This window comes from Balaenoptera musculus, chromosome 2 (genome assembly GCF_009873245.2).
Source record: "Balaenoptera musculus isolate JJ_BM4_2016_0621 chromosome 2, mBalMus1.pri.v3, whole genome shotgun sequence".
In the NCBI taxonomy this organism is placed as follows: Eukaryota; Metazoa; Chordata; class Mammalia; order Artiodactyla; family Balaenopteridae; genus Balaenoptera; species Balaenoptera musculus.
Window position 1 is genome coordinate 145524264 of NC_045786.1, and position 19523 is coordinate 145543786.

Here is a 19523-nt window from a genome sequence, read left to right on the forward strand (position 1 = left end):
AGGAAAAAGAAGACAAAGCTCACCTTCAGGCGGAGGTTCAGCACTTGCGAGAGGACAACCTGAGGCTGCAGGAGGAGTCCCAGAATGCGTCCGACAAGCTGAAGAAGTTCACGGAGTGGGTCTTCAACACCATCGACATGAGCTAGGCCGGGAGGGGGGGCCGCGGGGGCGCGCGCCCCTTGGTGCCGCCGGTGAAGGCATCCTCCGAGCTCCCGCCCCCCAGCTCCCAACTCTGCCCCCTTGAGGGGAGTGCACAACACAACAATTGCAGATCAACAATCATTATCTGCCTTTTGTAGAAAAGAAAAAGAAAAAGGTAAATAAAAATTTTAAAAAGTAAAATAAAAGTTTAACTGCTAAAATGTGAATGTCTTTATTTTTTTGCACAATATCTTTATCTGTTGTTGTTATGTATTTAAAAAGAAACTGGGCCTAGGACCAGGGTTCCCCCCACTGGCCCATCTGCCTCTATTTCCATCAGCTCTTTCTTATCTATTTCAGGTAACCCAAGCTTTCCCTCAGTATCCTGACAAATGTCATTATTCCTAGGAAGACAATAAAGTTTTTAAAAACTGTTTATTTGGGGAGGGGGATTTCCTTACCTTCGTTCCTGAAATGCCTGGGGAGGGAGGTGCTTTGAGAAAACGCCTGCCTCCCTCGAATGGCTTGTGCATGAGCTAGTGGTGTCTGTCCCTATCTATCTTCCAGAGCTCAGCAGGATCGGGGTTACTTGACAATAACAAATCAGTGAACCAGAGAGAGGCAGAGACGGAGGCTGTGGGCCACACCCCTTTTCCAGCCTGCATTATGCCATCACTACTTCCTCCTTCCTTTCCCTGGGAAAATGGTCCCAGGTGCTGTGTGCTCCTCTGAGCTGGAGCCCTTTTTGTTTGGCTTAAGTCAGTCAGTCCCTCTAAAGTGGGATCAGCCTTTCTATAGCCTCCTGGCTCCAAACAGTAATTGGTTTCAGAATTCCTCCAAACTAAAAATCATACGATTTGTATGCATTTTGGTCAAAAGTAGAGTTTTTGTTTGAGATTTTTAAAGATTACAATGTGGCAAAATTGTATTTTTAGCTTGCTCAAAATGAACTTATTAATAAATTAGTAAATCCTTCTCTCCAAAGCAAGACTTCACCAGTATTTGTAACTAGGAAAAGTGAATGTTAAATTGTGAACTTTAATACTTACTTGTTAGGAGCAATGACTGTGATAATGGAATGGCCTTTTGAGACCTGCATGTCCCAGTGTACAATTTCAGCCCAGCATTCTCTGCATCCTTGTGTGGCCTTCCAAAGGATTCTGCTGCAGAAATGATTGATGTGCTATTTTTCCTGTCTAGTGATGCAGCTGCTTTGGGCCCCTGGCCGTTGTTCCAAGGCTCTCAGTCCTGCACAGAACAGAGAAACTGGGTCACTAGTGTTGAGAGGCCCCAGGGGAGCTCCTGGTGGCCTTGTTTCTTGCCTTCACAATTGTCACTAAATTGCCACCTGTGCCCCTTCAGTGGTAACTCTGGTCTAAGGGAACGTTCAGCTATCCAGTGGCACCTGCTTGGAAGTTCCCTGCCCCAAGTAATCTCAGCCCATTCCTCTCTCCATCCCTGAAAGAAACGGGATGGATTTTCCTCTCTTCTCCCCCGCACCCCCATCACTAGACTTTTATGCTACAGTTTCGTTCACGATTGTGATTTCTCCATGGGATTTTTTTTTTTTTTCTGGTGACATTTCTGTCATGGAAATAGGAAGATTTCGGAGTGCTCTGTAAAGATCTCAATTCTCTGTCTCTTTCTCTCTTTGACTTGTATGAAGGAGATTGTACATTGCCTGATATCTCTTTGTAAATGAGAAATACTGCTAACATCCAAGCATTCTGAAGTCTTGCTTAGCCTTCTGAGTTTAGTTTTTATTTTGTTTTACATTTTGTCTGGGGACTTGGGGCAAGCTATTTATTAGAGTTTTGCAACAGAGTTCTTGTTTGAAGCCTTTAAAGACTACTTGTAAAATTCAAATAATAAAATTCATTTTAAACACTCTTTTAAAACACTTTGGTATTATTGCTTGAGGTTTTCTTATTTATTTATTTTTCTTTTCTTTTCTTTTCTTTTCTTTTTTCTTTTCTTAACATCTTTACTGGAGCACAGCCGGTCCACAATGGTCTGTTAGCCTCCACTACACAACAAAGCGAATCAGCTATACACACACATACACCCCCATATCTCCTCCCTCCCGTGCCCCGCGCCCCCCACCCTTCCCATCCCACCCCTCCAGGTGGTCACAAAGCACTGAGCTGATCTCCCTGTGCTATGCAGCTGCTTCCCACTAGCTGTCTATTTTACATTTGGTAGTGTATCTATGTCCATGCCACTCTCTCACTTCATCCCAGTTTACCCTTCCCCCTCCCCGTGTCCTCAAGTCCATTCTCTTTCTTCTTTGAAAGACCACCCAGTAACTCATTGACCCTCCTTGTATCCTTATTTTTCCATCAGACTCCATTAACACCCAAGATGATCCTTGAAACTTTGTCCCTTTTAGAATTTTAATAAGCTTTTATATGTCTGTTCACATGTCCATAGAGAATTCCTAATTTGCCCTCTCTGCTTACAATTTAATATTTGCAGAGCACTTTATAATTAGTTCCCTCTTCATTACCCGTGTGTGGATTGTCCGTAACAACGCTCATTCCCTGAGACCAGCACATTTTGGACTCCTCTACGGCATCTGCCCAACTCTCAATGTTAGATGTCGTATGCTCAGGGAATACAAATGCCTGTTAATACTAGGCTGTGCAAGATGTAATTAGGAAAGTTAATTTACTGAAAAAAATCACAATGCATTCCAAAGCCAAATGGAACCAAATTTTTTAAATCTACCACGTCACTGTTCCTCTCCAGTGGTGCAGCTAATTGAGAGCTGACAGTAGAGTTTCTTCCTTTTATTTGGTTCAGCAATTCTACAAATTCTAGAATTACAAGACAGGCTAAGACTGGATGCCACAAGATACTCTGATTAGCAAGCTAAAAAGTCTGTTTAGACCATGATTTTTACCTGGTTTAGAGGGTTTCCGAAGGGCTTGGACGTGGGTTGTGAGTTCCTGGGAGAAGGTGCCACTGACCTACATTGATGGAGGACCTTCATCCATGAGCTGACTGGAGGGGCCAATTGGTTGCACTACAAGTCTGCTGCAGGTGATAAACAGATTGGGTTGTGTTGGATTACTAACTCTGTAGATGGGGATAAAAATGGTAGTACAAGGGCAAAGGAAATAGGCCCAGCAAGCTTAAGCCATTTGCCTCTAGTTAAATGCAGAGCAATGACCTGAACAGATTACAACCTCACAGTAGATATATGTAACCACCTGGTGCTATTTCCCCAGAAGGAACAAAATCGAGATTAAAGTGCAAGGTGGCACACCTTGGTCAGAAATGCACTTAAACAGTAAAGACTTGGGCATTGTTAAAGATGAAGTGTGTTATTTTAAAAGAATGAGAGCACAGTAATATTGGATACCTTTTCCCTGTATGAATTATGCCACTACTGACCTGTCCATAAGGAATCAACATGCTCTAATAAAAAAGGCATTTGACTTGGACTCAAATCCCATCCAATTGTGTAGCGGCTGTGTCTTCGGGTAAATTACCTAATATATTTGAGTTTGGTTTCCTATCTGGTAAAATAGCAACAGCCTCATATTGTTTTAAGGATTAAGTGGGATCATATGTGTAAAGCCAGTGACTGGCAAATTCAAGGCACTCAGTAATTATGTGTCTTTCCTTGTCTTCCATTTCCAATATGTTAGGGCTTTTATGTTGTTTTTCTAGGAGAGAGTCCTGACATATTAATAGGAGAGGGGGATGGAAGAGTCAGAATGAGCTCGTCCACTCTGCCTAATATCGGCCCGGGGCTTTTCACCCTTTGCCGTGTATTTTAGAACAGTGACTCAAACTTGAGCTTGCATCACAGTCACCTGGAGGGTTGGTTAAAAACCTGGGTCACTGGGTTGCATCCCCAGGATCTGTAATTGGGCAGGTCTGGGGTGGGAACTTTGTATTTTCTCCAACTTCCCAGGTGATGATTTAGAAGCAGGACTTTTGAAGAATAGAGTTAACAAGAGGATAGCCATGCCCATTAGTAATTGAAAGAAATAGATGCTACGATGCGAGGCTCTTAACCATGTCCAGAAACCTGAGTATTATTTTGACAGGTTGGCTAACCACAGAGCACCTTGCGGAAGGAAACAGGCTTAAATTATAGCTAAAGAGAGCTTAGGCAAAATAACTTATTTTTTCTTTTTTACTAAAAAGGTAATTTAGAGACCCCTTTGCATGACATTTTCTGCCACTTGACTATTTTAAATTCTTGTGTTACCTAGATGTGACTGGAGTGTCCTTAACTACCATTAATGGTATGAGACTAGTTACCAGGTCAGCAAGGAATGACCTTGGTGACCTTGAGGAGCTAACAGTTTGGGAGCCAGTGAAGAGCCTTCAGCCAGGCCCACAGTGTGTGGCTTCACAGGAGTACAAAGACCGGGAGACTAGGTCCCAGGCTGGGAGCACTGACTTCCAGTCACTAATTTCCAAATTCAGCCCGTCCTGTTTACCCTACTCTCCAAGAACCTATCAACCCTCAAAGTTACTAGACAAGCAAATTTCCCGACTGCCCTCATACCTGCTCCAAACTTAAGAAATCTATCCTCATGCTGCATCACAGCCCATTTTCTGTGCCACTGTCCAGAGAGAAGGAAAGCATTGCTGATCCTCTATATCCTTTAGATAAGCCACAGCTCAGGCTTGAAGACACTGGCTGTCTTTTTGGAGATCATTATAACCATGGTTTTATTTGCTGCTGCTTTGTCCCCTTACTGCTCTCCTTTCCTCGGGTCTCCCCCCTCTCCCCAGAAGAGTCGGCCAGTGTCGTGCTCCTCTCTTTCCTTGTCAGCTGAGCCCCTCCGGTCCTCCATCCTTAAATATCCAAACATCTCCCCCTCTCATGCCTTAGCGCATCCGAGTCATCGTACCTAAGACCAAAGAGAGCTTTCGCCTTCCCTGTCTCTCATTACACCTCTCATTATACGCCTTCACTGCGATTGCCTTTGGTCCTGTGAACATGCCTGTCTCAAATGTCCTCCCATTACTTCTTCTAAATGAGCACACGTCACTATGCCCCTTAAAGAGCTCCTCTGCCAGGACAGCCCCACCTTCAAATACATGCAGCTCATGTCATCCTTCAAGTTGTATTCCTCATGACCCATTTTCAACCTGAATGATCTCCCAGGCAAAATCCCCTAAGCTTCGGGCATTTTACCCTGTATTTTTAAATACTTTCCTCAAGGGATCTCATCACATGTTCTAGGGATGCACCCATCACTCCCTGTCCTTAACCAGAATGCTCTGTTCTCTTAAAGGGACCCATCTCTGTACACATTTTTTTAGATATTAGAACACTCCCTGAATCTCTAATGAGCCCACCCAGCCGTACCTCTCCTACACATTTCTGTAATTCAGCATGTAAGAAAAGAATCACAAAATGGCTATCCACCAATCAAATCCAGCTCCCTTGGCAAAAGTATAAATGGCTGGGAGGGTGTGGGTTCTCCCACTCAGCAGTGACACTTCCACTCGCTATTGCCCTACCTACCCCCAACTCGCTGCACACATTTAACTAGACTGGTAGGTAGACATTTGAGTGGGTGTCCAGATCCCCAGGCCAAACCCAGGGCGGCACTTCCGCCAACCCCCCCCCCCAGCCCGCCCCATAATGGACAGACATTCCCACCCCACCCTGACCCCACCTGCTCTGTGTTCCTGGGAGTGAAAGCTCTGAGAAAATACATTTAAGAAAGGAGTTTTATTCAAGTTCAAATAGCAATCTAGAAGTAACTAATAAAATTGCCTGGAGGCGGTCCTTCTGTCTCTTGTCTTAGTGAAGAGCTGGGAATGGATTTGTAAGTGACCCAGTAATTTTTCTAAAGAGCTTAGGGGTATTTGAAGGGTTACTTCTCTTAAGCAGCTTAAACATTGCTCTACAATCTTAAGGCAAAGAATATGTTTAGCAAACTTTTGCAGTAGTTGGTACAAAGATACATTCAGCCCAGTGTAGGCACATATCAAATTAATGAGGCTATGCCTATTGAAACATGTGCTGTCAGTGCAGTCTAGCTTAATATTAAAGATTCCAGCTGGAGTAAGAACTTGAATTTCATTTACAGGCACTGGGAACAAGCAATTCTACCCCCAAAGAGAAAAGACTCAGTGGAGGGTAGGAGGGGTTCAGGGATATGGAACTACTGATCACTATCTTTAAGTATTTGACACACCATGGTGTGAAGGAGAAAGCAGCCTTGATGTCTGTGGTTCTAGAGACAAAACTGGGACCAATGGATACAAGTTACAGGAAACATATTATGTCTGATTGGGTGGTTTCCTGGACTTGAAGCCAAGAATTAAGTTAGGCCAGGAACCACTTTGCAAAGATGCCACTCATCACCTTTTCTAGTGGACTCTGCCCTGTTTAAATAAACTTGGAGTCATGAGTTACAGACTCAAGATGGAAAGAAAACTTCAACATTACGGTTCTACCTCCCTTCCCAGGAGTCAGTCTCTCTTCATCACCCAGCCACAAGTTCAGGCACCTGGGTTTTGAATACATCCAGTGATGGGGAGCTCACTACTTCCTGAGACAGCACATTTTATCTTTATATTTACTCCTCTTTTTAAAAAGTGCCTCCTTTTATTCAGAGAAAATCCATTTTCCTTTAATTTTTGTAACTACTCCCAGTCCTACCATTTTAAATTACACAAACAAATATAAATTTCCCTTCCCAGGTAATAACCATCAATATGTTGGGAAATATCAAGTCTTCCTAATATTATTTCTTCCCCAGGATAAGAATTCTCTATTCTCTCAACTTGTCCTCATGTGTCATGGTTTCCAGTCCCTTTCCCTGCATAATCTAATCACACATAATATGTATTAAAGACACAATTGCTTTATATGCATTTGCTCTTCGAATACTTATAACAGCCCTGTGAGGAGGGTGCTTTTTTTGTCCCCACTTTACAAAAACAAGAAACTGAGGCCTGGAAAGGTCAAATAATTTGTCTGCAGTAAAACAGCTGGTGAATGGTGGAGCTGGGATTCAAACCCAGGCCCCTGATTTCAGAGCCAATACTTAATCTGTACTTTCTCAATTGTATTGGTTCCAACTTATGGGCCCCCTTCACGGCCTGGTTGCATGGATCCTTACCAAAGGCACCTAGACAGTGAGCATCCCAGACACTGGGCCATAAGTGGGGTGGGGCTGAGAGCCAGGGAAGACAACAAAGTGTCCCTAAAGGCTGGAGGACTAAGAGGAAACCATCTCTTCTGGGGACCCTTTAGCAGAGAGGAAGCTTTAAAGTGCTTCGACGTTTTCTCTGATACAATATAGATGTTCTCCCTACAAATATCAATTCAAGAAAACATCTCTGTCCAATCGCAGGCCAACTCTGGAAGTAAAGAGGCTTTGAGAAGCCCAAGCCAATGGTTCCTAGACTTAAGAATGCATCGGTACCACCTGGAGAGCTTAACTAATTACCAATTCCTGGGCTCCAAGCTCGAAGGTTTAGTCTAATTAGGTCTGGGTGGAGCTGTGGAAGCTTCATTTTCATAAGCATCCCAAGTATTTATGGCGTGGATGGCTCCTGAACCACTCTCTGAGAAACTCTGCCCTAAGCTTTCAAAAACTGTTGGCCAGCCCTTCTGAATAAGGGAATGGTGTGCTAAGGCAAGGTGTTGTAGGCCAAGTGGTCATCTGGCTTGAGATACCTGGATGCCTTGCTGCTGCCCCAGTAGGTGGAGAACGGCAGCCTGGGCCCTGCTGGCCAGCCAGGGTTCTTGGTGACAGAAGGGCAGAGTTACCCTCTGAGCAGCCATTTACACAGTGGCTGAGAATTCTCAGCCTCACCTCACCCTACTCCCAGGTGTTCCTTTTTTTAAAACAAGAAGTAGTTGCTTAAGTGGAAGCCAATTAAAATCGTTATTTTAAAACCAACTTCTGAATATTGTATCTAACACTCTTCCCTCCTTAGGATAAACTGCAACAATGTTAATTTTACACCCTGATCTAATCAGATCTCATTACTGATGTTGCTGGAATAACCTGCTACCAGCTCTGTATCCTTACTAGTGAGCAGATAGAAGTCAGAGATTTCAAAGCTGGTCCCTGTTTTTAGCAAATAGAAAGACAAAGAAGAGACTTCCAGCTTATACTTCGAAACCCATCTGTTGGAAAACCATGCCCAAGGTGCTTGCAGTCTGCCTGCTAAAGCAACAGACTGAGAGGAGCAAAACAAGCCCAGCTCCCAAGTGTAAACCCAGGCAAAAGTCCAAATGCCTCCCGACTGCCTGCCAAGGCTACAGCAGGACAGCTGGAGCCAGTGTCCCTGGCCAGGACCTCTTCCTTCAGCCCGTGTTCTGGTTATCTATGGCCACTTAAACTACTTCCTACTTGCTTGTTTAAACCACCACCATCGCATTATGCACAATCTCACATGTCAGGAATTTGGGCAGGACTCAGCTGTGTGATTCTTCGATTCCATGTGGCATTCACTGGGGTGACTCAGTGGCATTCAGCTGGACTGGTGTGGAAAGTCCAAGATGACTTCACTCATGTTGCTGTCCCTCAGCAGGAACAGTGGAAGGCTGAGCTCAGAAGGGCCCATTCCCCTCTCTCTACAGTCTCAGAGCTTCTACCTGCATTCTTCCTGGCACAGTGGTTGGGCTGCTAACATGGTACTCAGGGCTCCAAGAGACCAAGGTGGACACGGCCAGTCTTCTTAAAAGGTAGGCCCAGAAATGGCTTAGTGTCACTTCTCATGTTTTGTCAGGCCCCGAGTCATGGGGAGGGGAAATAGACACACCCTACCTTTCAAAGAGAGGCTTGTCAAAGAATATGCACCATCTTTATCTCCCAGAGCCAGCCTCTTCTCCTCTGGCTCCCATGGGTTCAGAGCCGTTCTCCCTTCACAGACCGCTAAATCCTTAAGACCAGAATACAAGGCTCCAGTTCCAGATGGCGATGTAGGAGCATCCTGAACTCACTTCTTCCCATGAACACCCCAAATCCCAAACCCCAAAACTAGACGAGTGACTCCTACACATCAGGCAAATGAGAAAATCCCACGTCAAAGTGGGAAGGAGAGGCTGAGGCACAATCTCACTATAAACCCAACCGCCAGCACAGGATCAGGGGGAAACTCACAAACCTGAGGTTCTCCCTGAAGAGCAAAGGGTTTGGACCCCACTTTCGCACCCCAACTTTTAAGACCTGCACCTGAGAGATGAATCCCCCCAAACATCTAACTTTGAAAGCCAGTGAGGCTTGTGTCCATGAGACCCACAAGGCTATAGTGAACTGAGAAGCAGTTCCTAAAGGGCTCACGTGCAGACTCACCAATCCAGAGCTCGATACAGAGGCTGCCGAATGAAAAGGCCCCAGGCTTTCTGTGAAAGAGGCTTATTAGCTTATCTTAAGGCAATGGCCAGAGGAGCAGGCATCTAATTGAACACACATCTAGGGCTCTACTGAAGTACTCTCCAAAGACGGGGCCAGCAGTTGCTGTGTTCGTGTTCTCCCTCTGCCTTGCTCCAGCTTGTTCGTATCTCCCAGAAAGGAGTTTACACCCTTGTCTGGTACCCCAGTTTTTGTGGCTGCTGCCTAGGGGACACGTCTAGATCTCCTGGCTTGGGTGGCCTGTGGAGTTTATGTTCACGGGTACCGCAAGACTGTAACAAATGGAGAAAGAGTTCTTAACTGGCTGTCATTCGCAGGACGCGGCAGAGAGGCAACAGATGGGAGTGCCCAGTCTGTCTGTGAAAGAAACCTACTGGCTTGTCTTCCTAGTTGTAGCCTGAGGGGTGGCTTCTAATTAAACACACATTTAACGGCCAACTGTAATCCTCTCCAGAGACCTGGGAAGACAGGCACTATCTTCACACTCTCCCTCTGCTGTTCTCCAGAACACCATTATCTCCTGGAATGGAGCCTGTATCTGGTGCCCCGGTTTTTATGTCTGGTACCCTGTTGTTATGGCTGCCACCCAGGGGATACCCCTTGATCACCTGGCTCTAATGGCCAGTGGGACTTGTGTTCACGAGTTCAATGGGTTGGTAGCAAAGAAAAAAAACAGTTCTTAACTAGCTCTCAAGTCTCAGCACAGGGAGAAATGCTCATCTCCCAGTCTTCCCTCGAGAGAGGTATATCTGCATAATTTAAAAGCTACTGCCTGAAGGTCTGGCTTCCGATTAGCCAGAGTCTAGGTGCTGACTGAAATCCTCCCCTTTAGGATACTGACAGGTCTTTTCACATCTTCAACTACTAGAGGCTATTAAAAATAAAATAAGCAGCTTGAACGATCACAAAGATTTGTCCTGAAAACTAGGGCAGGGTAGAATGATAAGTTTCATCTCCTACACGAGGCCACCCCTTAAAGACTGGAAGAGGTGGCTGCTTTATCTAATGCATAGAAACCCAGCACAGTCAAGGAAGATGAAGAAACAAAGGGAAATGTTCAAAATGAAAATGAAGATAAAACCTCAGAAAAAGACCTTAATGAAATGGAGGTAGGTGATCTGCCTGATAAAGACTTCAAATACATGGTGATAAAGATGCTCATTAAGCTTGAGAGAAGAATGCATGAACAAAGTGAGAATTTCAACGATGAGATGGAACATATAAAAAATACCAAGCAGAAGTCACAGAGCCGAAGAATACAGTAACTGAACTGAGAGATACAGTAGAGGGGTTCAACACACCTGAAGATGCAGAGGAAAGTATCACTGAACTCGAAGCCAGAGCAGTAGAACTCACCCAATCAGAGCAGCAAAAAACACAAATAGCTTAAGGGATTGACTTATGGGTCAATATCAAATGGACCAACATTTGCATTATAAGAGCCCCAGAAGGAGAAGAGGGAGAGAGGCAGAAGACTTATTTGAAGAAATAATGGCAGAGAATTTCCCTAACCTGGAAAAGGAAACACACATCCAGATCCAGAAAGCTCAGAGAGTCTCAAATAAGATGAACCCAAAGAAACCCACACCAAGACACATTACAAAGTCTCAAAAGTTAAGAAAAAAGAGGGAGGGAGATCAAGATGGCAGAGCTCACGGCCCACCCCCCCACCCCGCCATGAACACATCAAAAATACATCTACATGTGGAGTAATTCTCACTGAAAACAAACTGGAGACTGGCAGAGAGACACATACAACCAAGGCTGTAAGAAAGATCCACAAGGAAACAGGAAGGGAAGAGAAGCAATCATGCCGGGTCCTGCACTCCTAGAAGGGGAAGCATGACCTTTAGATCCTCCCTGGGGAGTGAGCCGTTTGATCCACATATTGGGCACCCCAACCCTGCGGTCTGTCACTGGGGAGGACAAGTCCCCACGCTGGTTTGAAAAGCAGAGGGACTGATAGAAGGGCTGTAAGAAACCTAGACTCCACTTGTGAAAAGCATGCACATACTTGCTTACTGCCAAAAGAAGGCAGAGGAAGAAGATTGAAACTGCCCAGGACTCTGCCAGTTTCCTGTGGGTTTCCTGTGACTACCCCAGCACACGGCCCAGCTTGAGCTGATCACTCACTCCAGTCCCCTCTTGCTCTGTGCTGCAGCTCCACACTGGGGCAAGGCCTGCTGCAGCTGAGGGGAGAGCCCATTTGTGAGAGAAGAAACCAGCTCAGACCTGGCACAGCATCTGTACAGGGTGAGGATGGCCATTGCTGGTGCTCACAGAGGCTAGAGGATTGGGAGTAGTCCAGAACTCTTATTGGTGCTGGGACTGCCAGAGCCTGCACCCACACCCATGTCAAGCACCCACTCTGACTCCTCTTGCTCCATCAGTGCTTCCCTCTGAGGTGAGGGTGCCAGTGCTAGGATGGAGGAGAGCACCCACTTAGAGGGAATAAAGCCAACTTGAACCTGGCCTTCAGTGCTTCTGCCCCAGCGACTTGGGACCTGACCCCACCACCAATAGGGTGATGTTGGCCACTGAGCAGAGGAGAAGACACAGCTCACACCTGGCTCTGACCATAGCCCTTCCATCTCCAGCCCCATCTCCTACCAAGGTGATAGCTGCCAGGACACCCTGAGGAAGATGTGACTCATGCTCATGCCAGATCCAGCTCACCAAAGCCACTGGCCACATACAGATTGGACAAGGATGCTCCCACACAAGGATACCCCTTCAAGACTGGGATGGGTAAATGTTTCACCCAATTTCATAGAGACAGAGAAAGTTAAGCAAAATGAGAAGACAGAGGAATTTGTTTCAATTGAAAGAACAAGAGAAAACCCCTGACAAAACAACTAACAAAACAGAAATAAATAATTTACCAGATAAAGAATTCAAGGCGTTAGTAATAAGAATACTAACTGAATTGGGGAAAAGAATAGATGAACACAGTAAGAATTTTTCCAAGGAACTAGAATATATAAAAAAGAACCAGTCAAAACTGAAGAATACAATAACTGAAATGAAAAATACACTAGAAGGAATTAACAGCAGACTAGGTGATGCAGAAGAATGCGTAAGTGATCTGGAAGACAGAATAATGAAAATTACCCAATTGGAACAACAAAAAGAAAAATAAATTTTAAAAATGAGAACAGTTTAAAGGATCTCTGAGACAACATCAAGCATACCACCATTCACAGTATAGGGGTCCCAGAAGGAGAAGAGAGAGAAAAATGGGTCAAAAATGTATTTGATGAAATTACAGCTAAAAACTTCCTAAACCTGAAGAAGGAAACAGATATCAAGGTACAGAAAGCACAGAGAGTCCCAAACAAGATGAACTCAAACAGCCATAAAAAAGAATAAAATTCTGCCATTTGTACCAACATGAGTAGACCTGGAGGGTATCATGCTTAGTGAAATAAGTCAGACAGAAAAAGACAAATACTGTATGTTATCACTTATATGTGGAATCTAAAAAGCCTCATGGCTTTTTTTTTTTTAACCACAAAGCAAAATACCTAGAGTATATACACAAATGATATAAAGAAATGAATCTAAGCATACCACTACAGAAAATCATCAAATTACAAAGGAAGAGAGCAAGAGAAAAAGGAAGGAAAAGAGGAATTACAAAACAGCTAGAAAACAATTAACAAAAAGATAATAAGTACATATACATCAATGATTACTTTAAATGTAAATGGACTAAATTCTCCAAGCAAAAGACATTGAGTGGCTGAATGGATAAAAAGACAAGACCAATCTCTATGCTTCCTCCAAGAGTCTCACTTCAGATGTAAGGAAACAGACTAAATGGGAAGGAATGGAAAAAGATACTCCATGCAAATGGAAACCAAAAGAAAGTTGGGTGGGGTAGCAATACTTAAATCAGACAAATTAGATTTTAAGACAAAGTGTCATAACAGACAAAAAAGATCATGACATAATTCTAAAGGGGTCAATACAACAATAGGATATATCATTTGTTAATATTTATGCACCCAACACAACAACACCTAAATATATAAAGCAAATATTAACAATCTTAAAAAGAGAAATAGATAGCAATACAATAATAGTAGAAATTTTAAAACCCCACTTACATCATTGGATAGATCATCTAGACAGAAAATTAATAAGAAAACATCAACCTTAAATGATACATTAGACCAGATGGACTTAACAGATACATAAGAATTCATTCAAAAGCAAAAGAATGCACATTCGCTCAAGTGAACATGGAACATTCTCCAGGATAGATCATATGTTGGGCCACAAAACAAGTCTTAATAAATTTAAGAATACTGAAATCATATCATGCATCTTTTCCAACTACAATGGTATGAAACTAGAAATCAATTATAAGAAGAAAACCAGAAAATTCAAATAGGTGGAGAGTAAACAACATGCTAATGAACAACCAAAGGGTCTAAGAAGAAATCAAAGAATACCTTGAGACAAGTGAAAATGGAAACACAACATACCAAAATTTGTAAGATGCAACAAAAGCAATTCTAGGAGGGAAGTTCATAGCAATAAGGACTACATCAAGAAACAAGAAAGATCTCAAATAAACAACCTCACTTTACACTGCCAGAAACTAGAAAAAGAAGAACAAATAAAGAGCAAAGTTAGTAGAAGGAAGGAAATAAAATCAGAGAAGAAATAAATGAAATAGAGACTAAAAAGACAATAGAAAAAAATCAACAAAAGTAAGAGCTGCTTCTCTGAAAAGATAAACATAATTGACAAACTTTCAGCTAGACACACCAAGAAAAAGAGAGGACTCAAAATCAGAAATGAAAGAGGAAATATTATAACTGATACCACAGAAATAAAAAAAGCTCATAAAAGACTACTGTGAACAGTTATACACCCCAAAAATTGGACACCTGGAAGAAATGGATAAATTCATAAAAATATACAACCTACCAAGAGTGAATCAAGAAGAAATAGAAAACTGAACAGATGAATTACTAGGGAGGAGATTGAATCAGCAACCACCAACCTCCCAACATACAAAAGTCCAGGACCAGACAGCTTCCTTCTCAATATCCCAAAAAACAGAAGAGGAGGGAACTCTTCCAAATTATTCTTTGAGGCTAGCATTACCTTAATACCAAAAGGTATTAAGACAGAAAGAAAAGGACACCATAAGAAAAGAATACTACAGGCCAATATCCCAGATGAACATATATGCAAAAAATCCAACAAAATATTTGAAAACCAAATTCAACAACACATTAAAAGGATCATACAGCTGATAAAGTGGGATTTATTCCAGGGATGAAAGTATGGTTCAACAATGTGATACAGGGGGGAGGAGTCAAGATGGTGGAGTAGGAAGATGTGGAGTTCAAGTCTCCTCAAAATTAGGGCACCTACCAGGTGTTGTTTTGGGGCCTCGGACACCTAAAGGGATGGGAGGAATCCCCAAGCAACTGGGTAAGATGTAGTGGGGGGGGAAGGAGGAGAGAAGACAGGATGGGACTGGCACCCCAAGGGACGGCTGGGGTAGGGGAGGGGTTCCCACAATCTGAGGGGCCGACCCCCAGAGCAGGGATCAGTGGGGATGGGGAGAGACCTTCAGGGTATTGGGGGATCAGAAGGGAAGGAGGCTAGCACCTTCTCCCCTGCCTGCTCGATCCCCAGCAAGCCTACTCGGGTCCCGGGCCTAAACCTCAGCCCTCTGGGGCCCCCTCCATCCGTGCTGAGCCTAAGGCCCGCCCCCCCACACTCCCAGGGCCTTTTCCGGCCATGGAGGTCCTGAGCCTAGGCCCTGCCCCCCAGCTAAACTCTGCCCCCCTACCAAGGCCTTTTCCAGCCTTTTTCTTTTCTTTTCTTTTGCTGTTGTAGTTCTGTTTTGCCTTGTTGTTGTTGTTTCATATATATATTTATTTATTTATTTATTTATTTATTTATTTATTTATTTATTTTTTGGCTGCATTGGGTCTTCGTTGCTGCATGCAGGCTTTCTCTAGTTGCAGCAAGCAGGGGCTACCCATTGTTGAGGTGCGCAGGCTTCTCATTGCAGTGGCTTCTCTTGTTATGGAGCATGGGCTCTAGTTGTGTGGGCTTCAGTAGTTGTGGCATGTGGGCTTCAGTAGTTGTGGCATGTGGACTTCAGTAGTTGTGGCTTGTGGACTCTAGAGCACAGGTTCAGTAGTTGTGGCGCACAGGCTTAGTTGCTCGGCAGCATGTGTGATATTCCCAGACCAGGGCTCGAACCCGTGTCCCCTTCATTGGCAGGCAGATTCTTAACCACTGTGCCACCAGGGAAGCCCTATATTTTTATCTTTTCTAATATATTTTTTATTTTTCTAATTTTATCTTATTTTTTATTCTTTGTTATTGTTCTGCTCTTTTTTTTTTGCCATGCTGTGGGGCTTGCAAAATCTTGATTCCCAGGCCAGGGGCTGGGCCTGAGCTCCTGTGGTGGGAGTGCCAAGTCCAAACTGCTGGACTAACAGAGAACCTCAGACCCTAGGGAATATTAATCAGTGTGAAGTCTCCTGGAGGTCCTCATCTTAGCCCCAACCCCAGCTCTATCCAACTGCCTGCAAACTCCAGTTTGCAGGACGTCTCAGGCCAAACAACAAGTAAGACAGAAACACAGCCCCACCAATAAAAAAAAAAAAATGACACAACAATATGTTACAAAGGAGCAAGGTAAAAACCTACAAGACCAAATAAATGAAGAGGAAATAGGCAATCTACCTGAAAAAGAATTCAGAGTAATGATAGTAAAGATGATACAAACTCTCAGAAATAGAAAGGAGACACAGATCGAGAAAATACAAGAAATGTTTAACAAGGACCTAGAAGAACTAAAGAACAAACAGTGATGAACAACACAATAACTGAAATGAAAAATACACTAGAAGGAATCAATAGCAGAATAACTGAAGCAGAAGAACGAATAAATGAGCTGGAAGATAGAATGGTGGAAATAACTGCCAAGAAGCAGAATAAAGAAAACAGAATGTAAAGAAATGAAGATAGTCTCAGAGACCTCTGGGACAACATTAAATGCACCAACATACAAATTATAGGGGTCCCAGAAGAAGATGAGAAAGAGAAAGTGTTTGAGAAAATATTTGAAGAGATTAGTCAAAAACTTCCCTAACATGGAAAGGAAATAGTCACCCAAGTCCAGGAAGCACAGAGAGTCCCATATAAGATAAACCCTAGGAGAAACACACCAAGACACATATTAATCAAACTAACAAAAATTAAATTCAAAGAGAAAATATTAAAAGCAGCAAAGGAAAAGCAACAAATAACATACAAGGGAATCCCCATAAGGTTATCATATGATTTTTCAGCAGAAACTCTGCAGGCCAGAAGGGAGTGGCAGGATATATTTAAAGTGATGAAAAGGAAAATCCTACAACCAAGATTACTCTACCCAGCAAGGATCTCATTCAGATTCAATGGAGAAATCAGAAGCTTTACAGACAAGCAAAAGCTAAAAGAATTCAGCATTACCAAGCCAGCTTTACAGCTAATGCTAAAGGAACTTCTCTAGGAGGGAAACACAAGAGAAGAAAAAGACCCACAAAAACAAACCCAAAACAATTAGGAAAATGGTAATAGGAACATACATATCGATAATTACCTTGAATGTAAATGGATTAAATGCTCCAACCAAAAGACACAGAATGGCTGAATGGACATATATATGTCCATATCCCCTCACCGTATATATACTGTCTACAAGAGACCCACTTCAGACCTAGGGACGCATACAGACTGAAAGTGAGGGGATAGAAGAAGATACTCCATACAAATGGAAATCAAAAGAAAGCTCGAGTAACAATACTCATGTCAGATAAAACAGACTTTAAAATAAAGACTGTTACAAGAGATAAGGAAGGACACTACATAATGATCAAGGGATCAATCCAAGAAGAAGATATAACAATTATAAATATTTATGCACCCAACGTAGGAGCACCTCAATACATAAGGCAAATACTAATAGCCATAAAAGGGCAAACTGACAGTAACACAAAAATAGTGGGGGACTGTAACACCCCACTTACACCAATGGACAGATTATCCAGACAGAAAATAAATAAGGAAACACAAGCTTTATTTTTTTAATATAAATTAATTTTATTTATTTATTTAATTAATTTTTTTAGCTGCGTCTGGTCTTAGTTGCGGCACGAGGGGTCTTTGTTGAGGTGTGCATGATCTTTCATTGTGGCGTGGGCTCTTCGTTGTGGTGCGCAGGCTTCTCTCTAGTTGTGGTGTGTGGGGTCTTTTTCTCTCTCTAGTTGTGGCACACAGGGTCCAGAGTGCGTGGGCTCTGTAGTTTGCAGCACACAGGCTCTCTCATTGAGGTGCGTGTGCTCAGTGTTGTGGCGCACAGGCTTAGTTGCCCCGTAGCATGTGGGATCTTAGTTCTCTGACCAGGGATCAAACCCGGGTCCCCTGCATTGGAAAGTGGATTCTTTACCACTGGACCACCAGGGAAGTCCCAGGAAACACAAGCTTTAAATGACACAATAGACCAGATAGATTTAATTGATATTTATAGGACATTCCACCTGAAAGTGGCAGAATACACTTTCTTCTCAAGTGCACATGGAACATTCTCCAGGATAGATCACATATTGGGTCTCAAATCAAGCCTCGGAAAACTTAAGAAAACTGAAATCGTATCAAGCATTTTTCCGACCACAATGCTATGAAATTAGAAATCAATTACAGGGAAAGAAAACTGTGAAAAACACAAACACATGGAGGCTAAACAATATTCTACTAAATAACCAAGAGATCACTGAAGAAATCAAAGAGGAAATAAAAAAATACGTAGAAACAAATGACAATGAAAACATGACAACCCCAAACCTATGGGATGCAGCAAAGCAGTTCTAAGAGGGAAGTTTATAGCAATTCAACCTCACCTCAGGAAACAAGAAAAATCTCAAATAATCTAACCTAACACTTAAAGCAACTAGAGAAAGAAGAAGAAGAACAACAACAACAACAAAAACCCCAATGTTAGTAGAAGGAAAGAAATCATAAAGATCAGAGCAGAAATAAATGAAATAGAAATGAAGAAAACAATAGCAAAGGTCAATGAAACTAAAAGTTGGTTCTTTGAGAAGATAAACAAAATTGATAAACCTTTAACCAGACTCATCAAGAAAAAAAGGGAGAGGATTCAAATCAATAAAATTAGAGGTGAAAAAGGAGAAATTACAACTGACACCGCAGAAATACAAAGGTTCATAAGAGACTGCTACAAGCAACTATATGCCAATAAAATGGACAACCTGGAAGAAATAGATAAATTCTTGGAAATGTACAACTTCCAAGACTCAACCAGGAATAATTAGAAAATATTAGCAGACCAATCACAAGTAATGAAATTGAAAGTGTAATTAAAAATCTTCCAGCAAATAAAAGTCCAGGAACAGATGGCTTCACAGGCGAATTCTATCAAACATTTAGAGAAGAGTTCACCTATCCTTCTCAAACTCTTCCAAAAAATTGCAGAGGGAGGAACACTCCCAAACTCGTTCTACGAGACCACCATCACCCTGATACCAAAACCAGACAAAGATATCACACACACACAAATTAGACACCAATATCACTGATGAACATAGACGCAAAAATCCTCAACAAACTTCTAGCAAATAGAATCCAACAACACATTAAAAGGATCATACATCATGATCAAGTGGGATTTATCCCAGGGATGCAAGGATTCTTCAATATACGCAAATCAATCAATGTGATACAACATATTAACAAATTAAAGAATAAAAACCATATGATCATCTCAATAGATGCAGAAAAATCTTTTGACAAAATCCAACACCCATTTATGATAAAAACTCTCCAGAAAGTGGGCATAGAGGGAACCTCAACATAATAAAGGTCATATACAACAAACCCACAGCAAACATCATTCTCAATGGTGAAAAACTGAAAGCATTTCCTCTAAGATCAGGAACAAGACAAGGATGTCCACTCTTGCCACTATTATTCAACATAGTTTTGGAATTC

The 19523-nt window shown here is 42.6% G+C and overlaps 1 protein-coding gene across 7 annotated transcripts in view; it reads left to right on the forward strand.

Moving 5' to 3' along the window:
• Positions 1-2006, forward strand: part of SIPA1L1 (signal induced proliferation associated 1 like 1) — a 375846-nt gene extending 373840 nt beyond the window's left edge. For 6 of the 7 annotated variants that reach the window (XM_036842740.1, XM_036842743.1, XM_036842742.1 and 3 more), the window contains one exon: positions 3-2006. In XM_036842740.1, coding sequence (XP_036698635.1) covers positions 3-146 — 144 coding nt within the window. In that variant the 3' untranslated portion in view covers positions 147-2006. The remainder of the gene's footprint in view (positions 1-2) is intronic. The other variant, XM_036842744.1, reaches the window with a different exon arrangement.
• The last annotated feature ends 17517 nt before the right edge of the window (positions 2007-19523 follow it).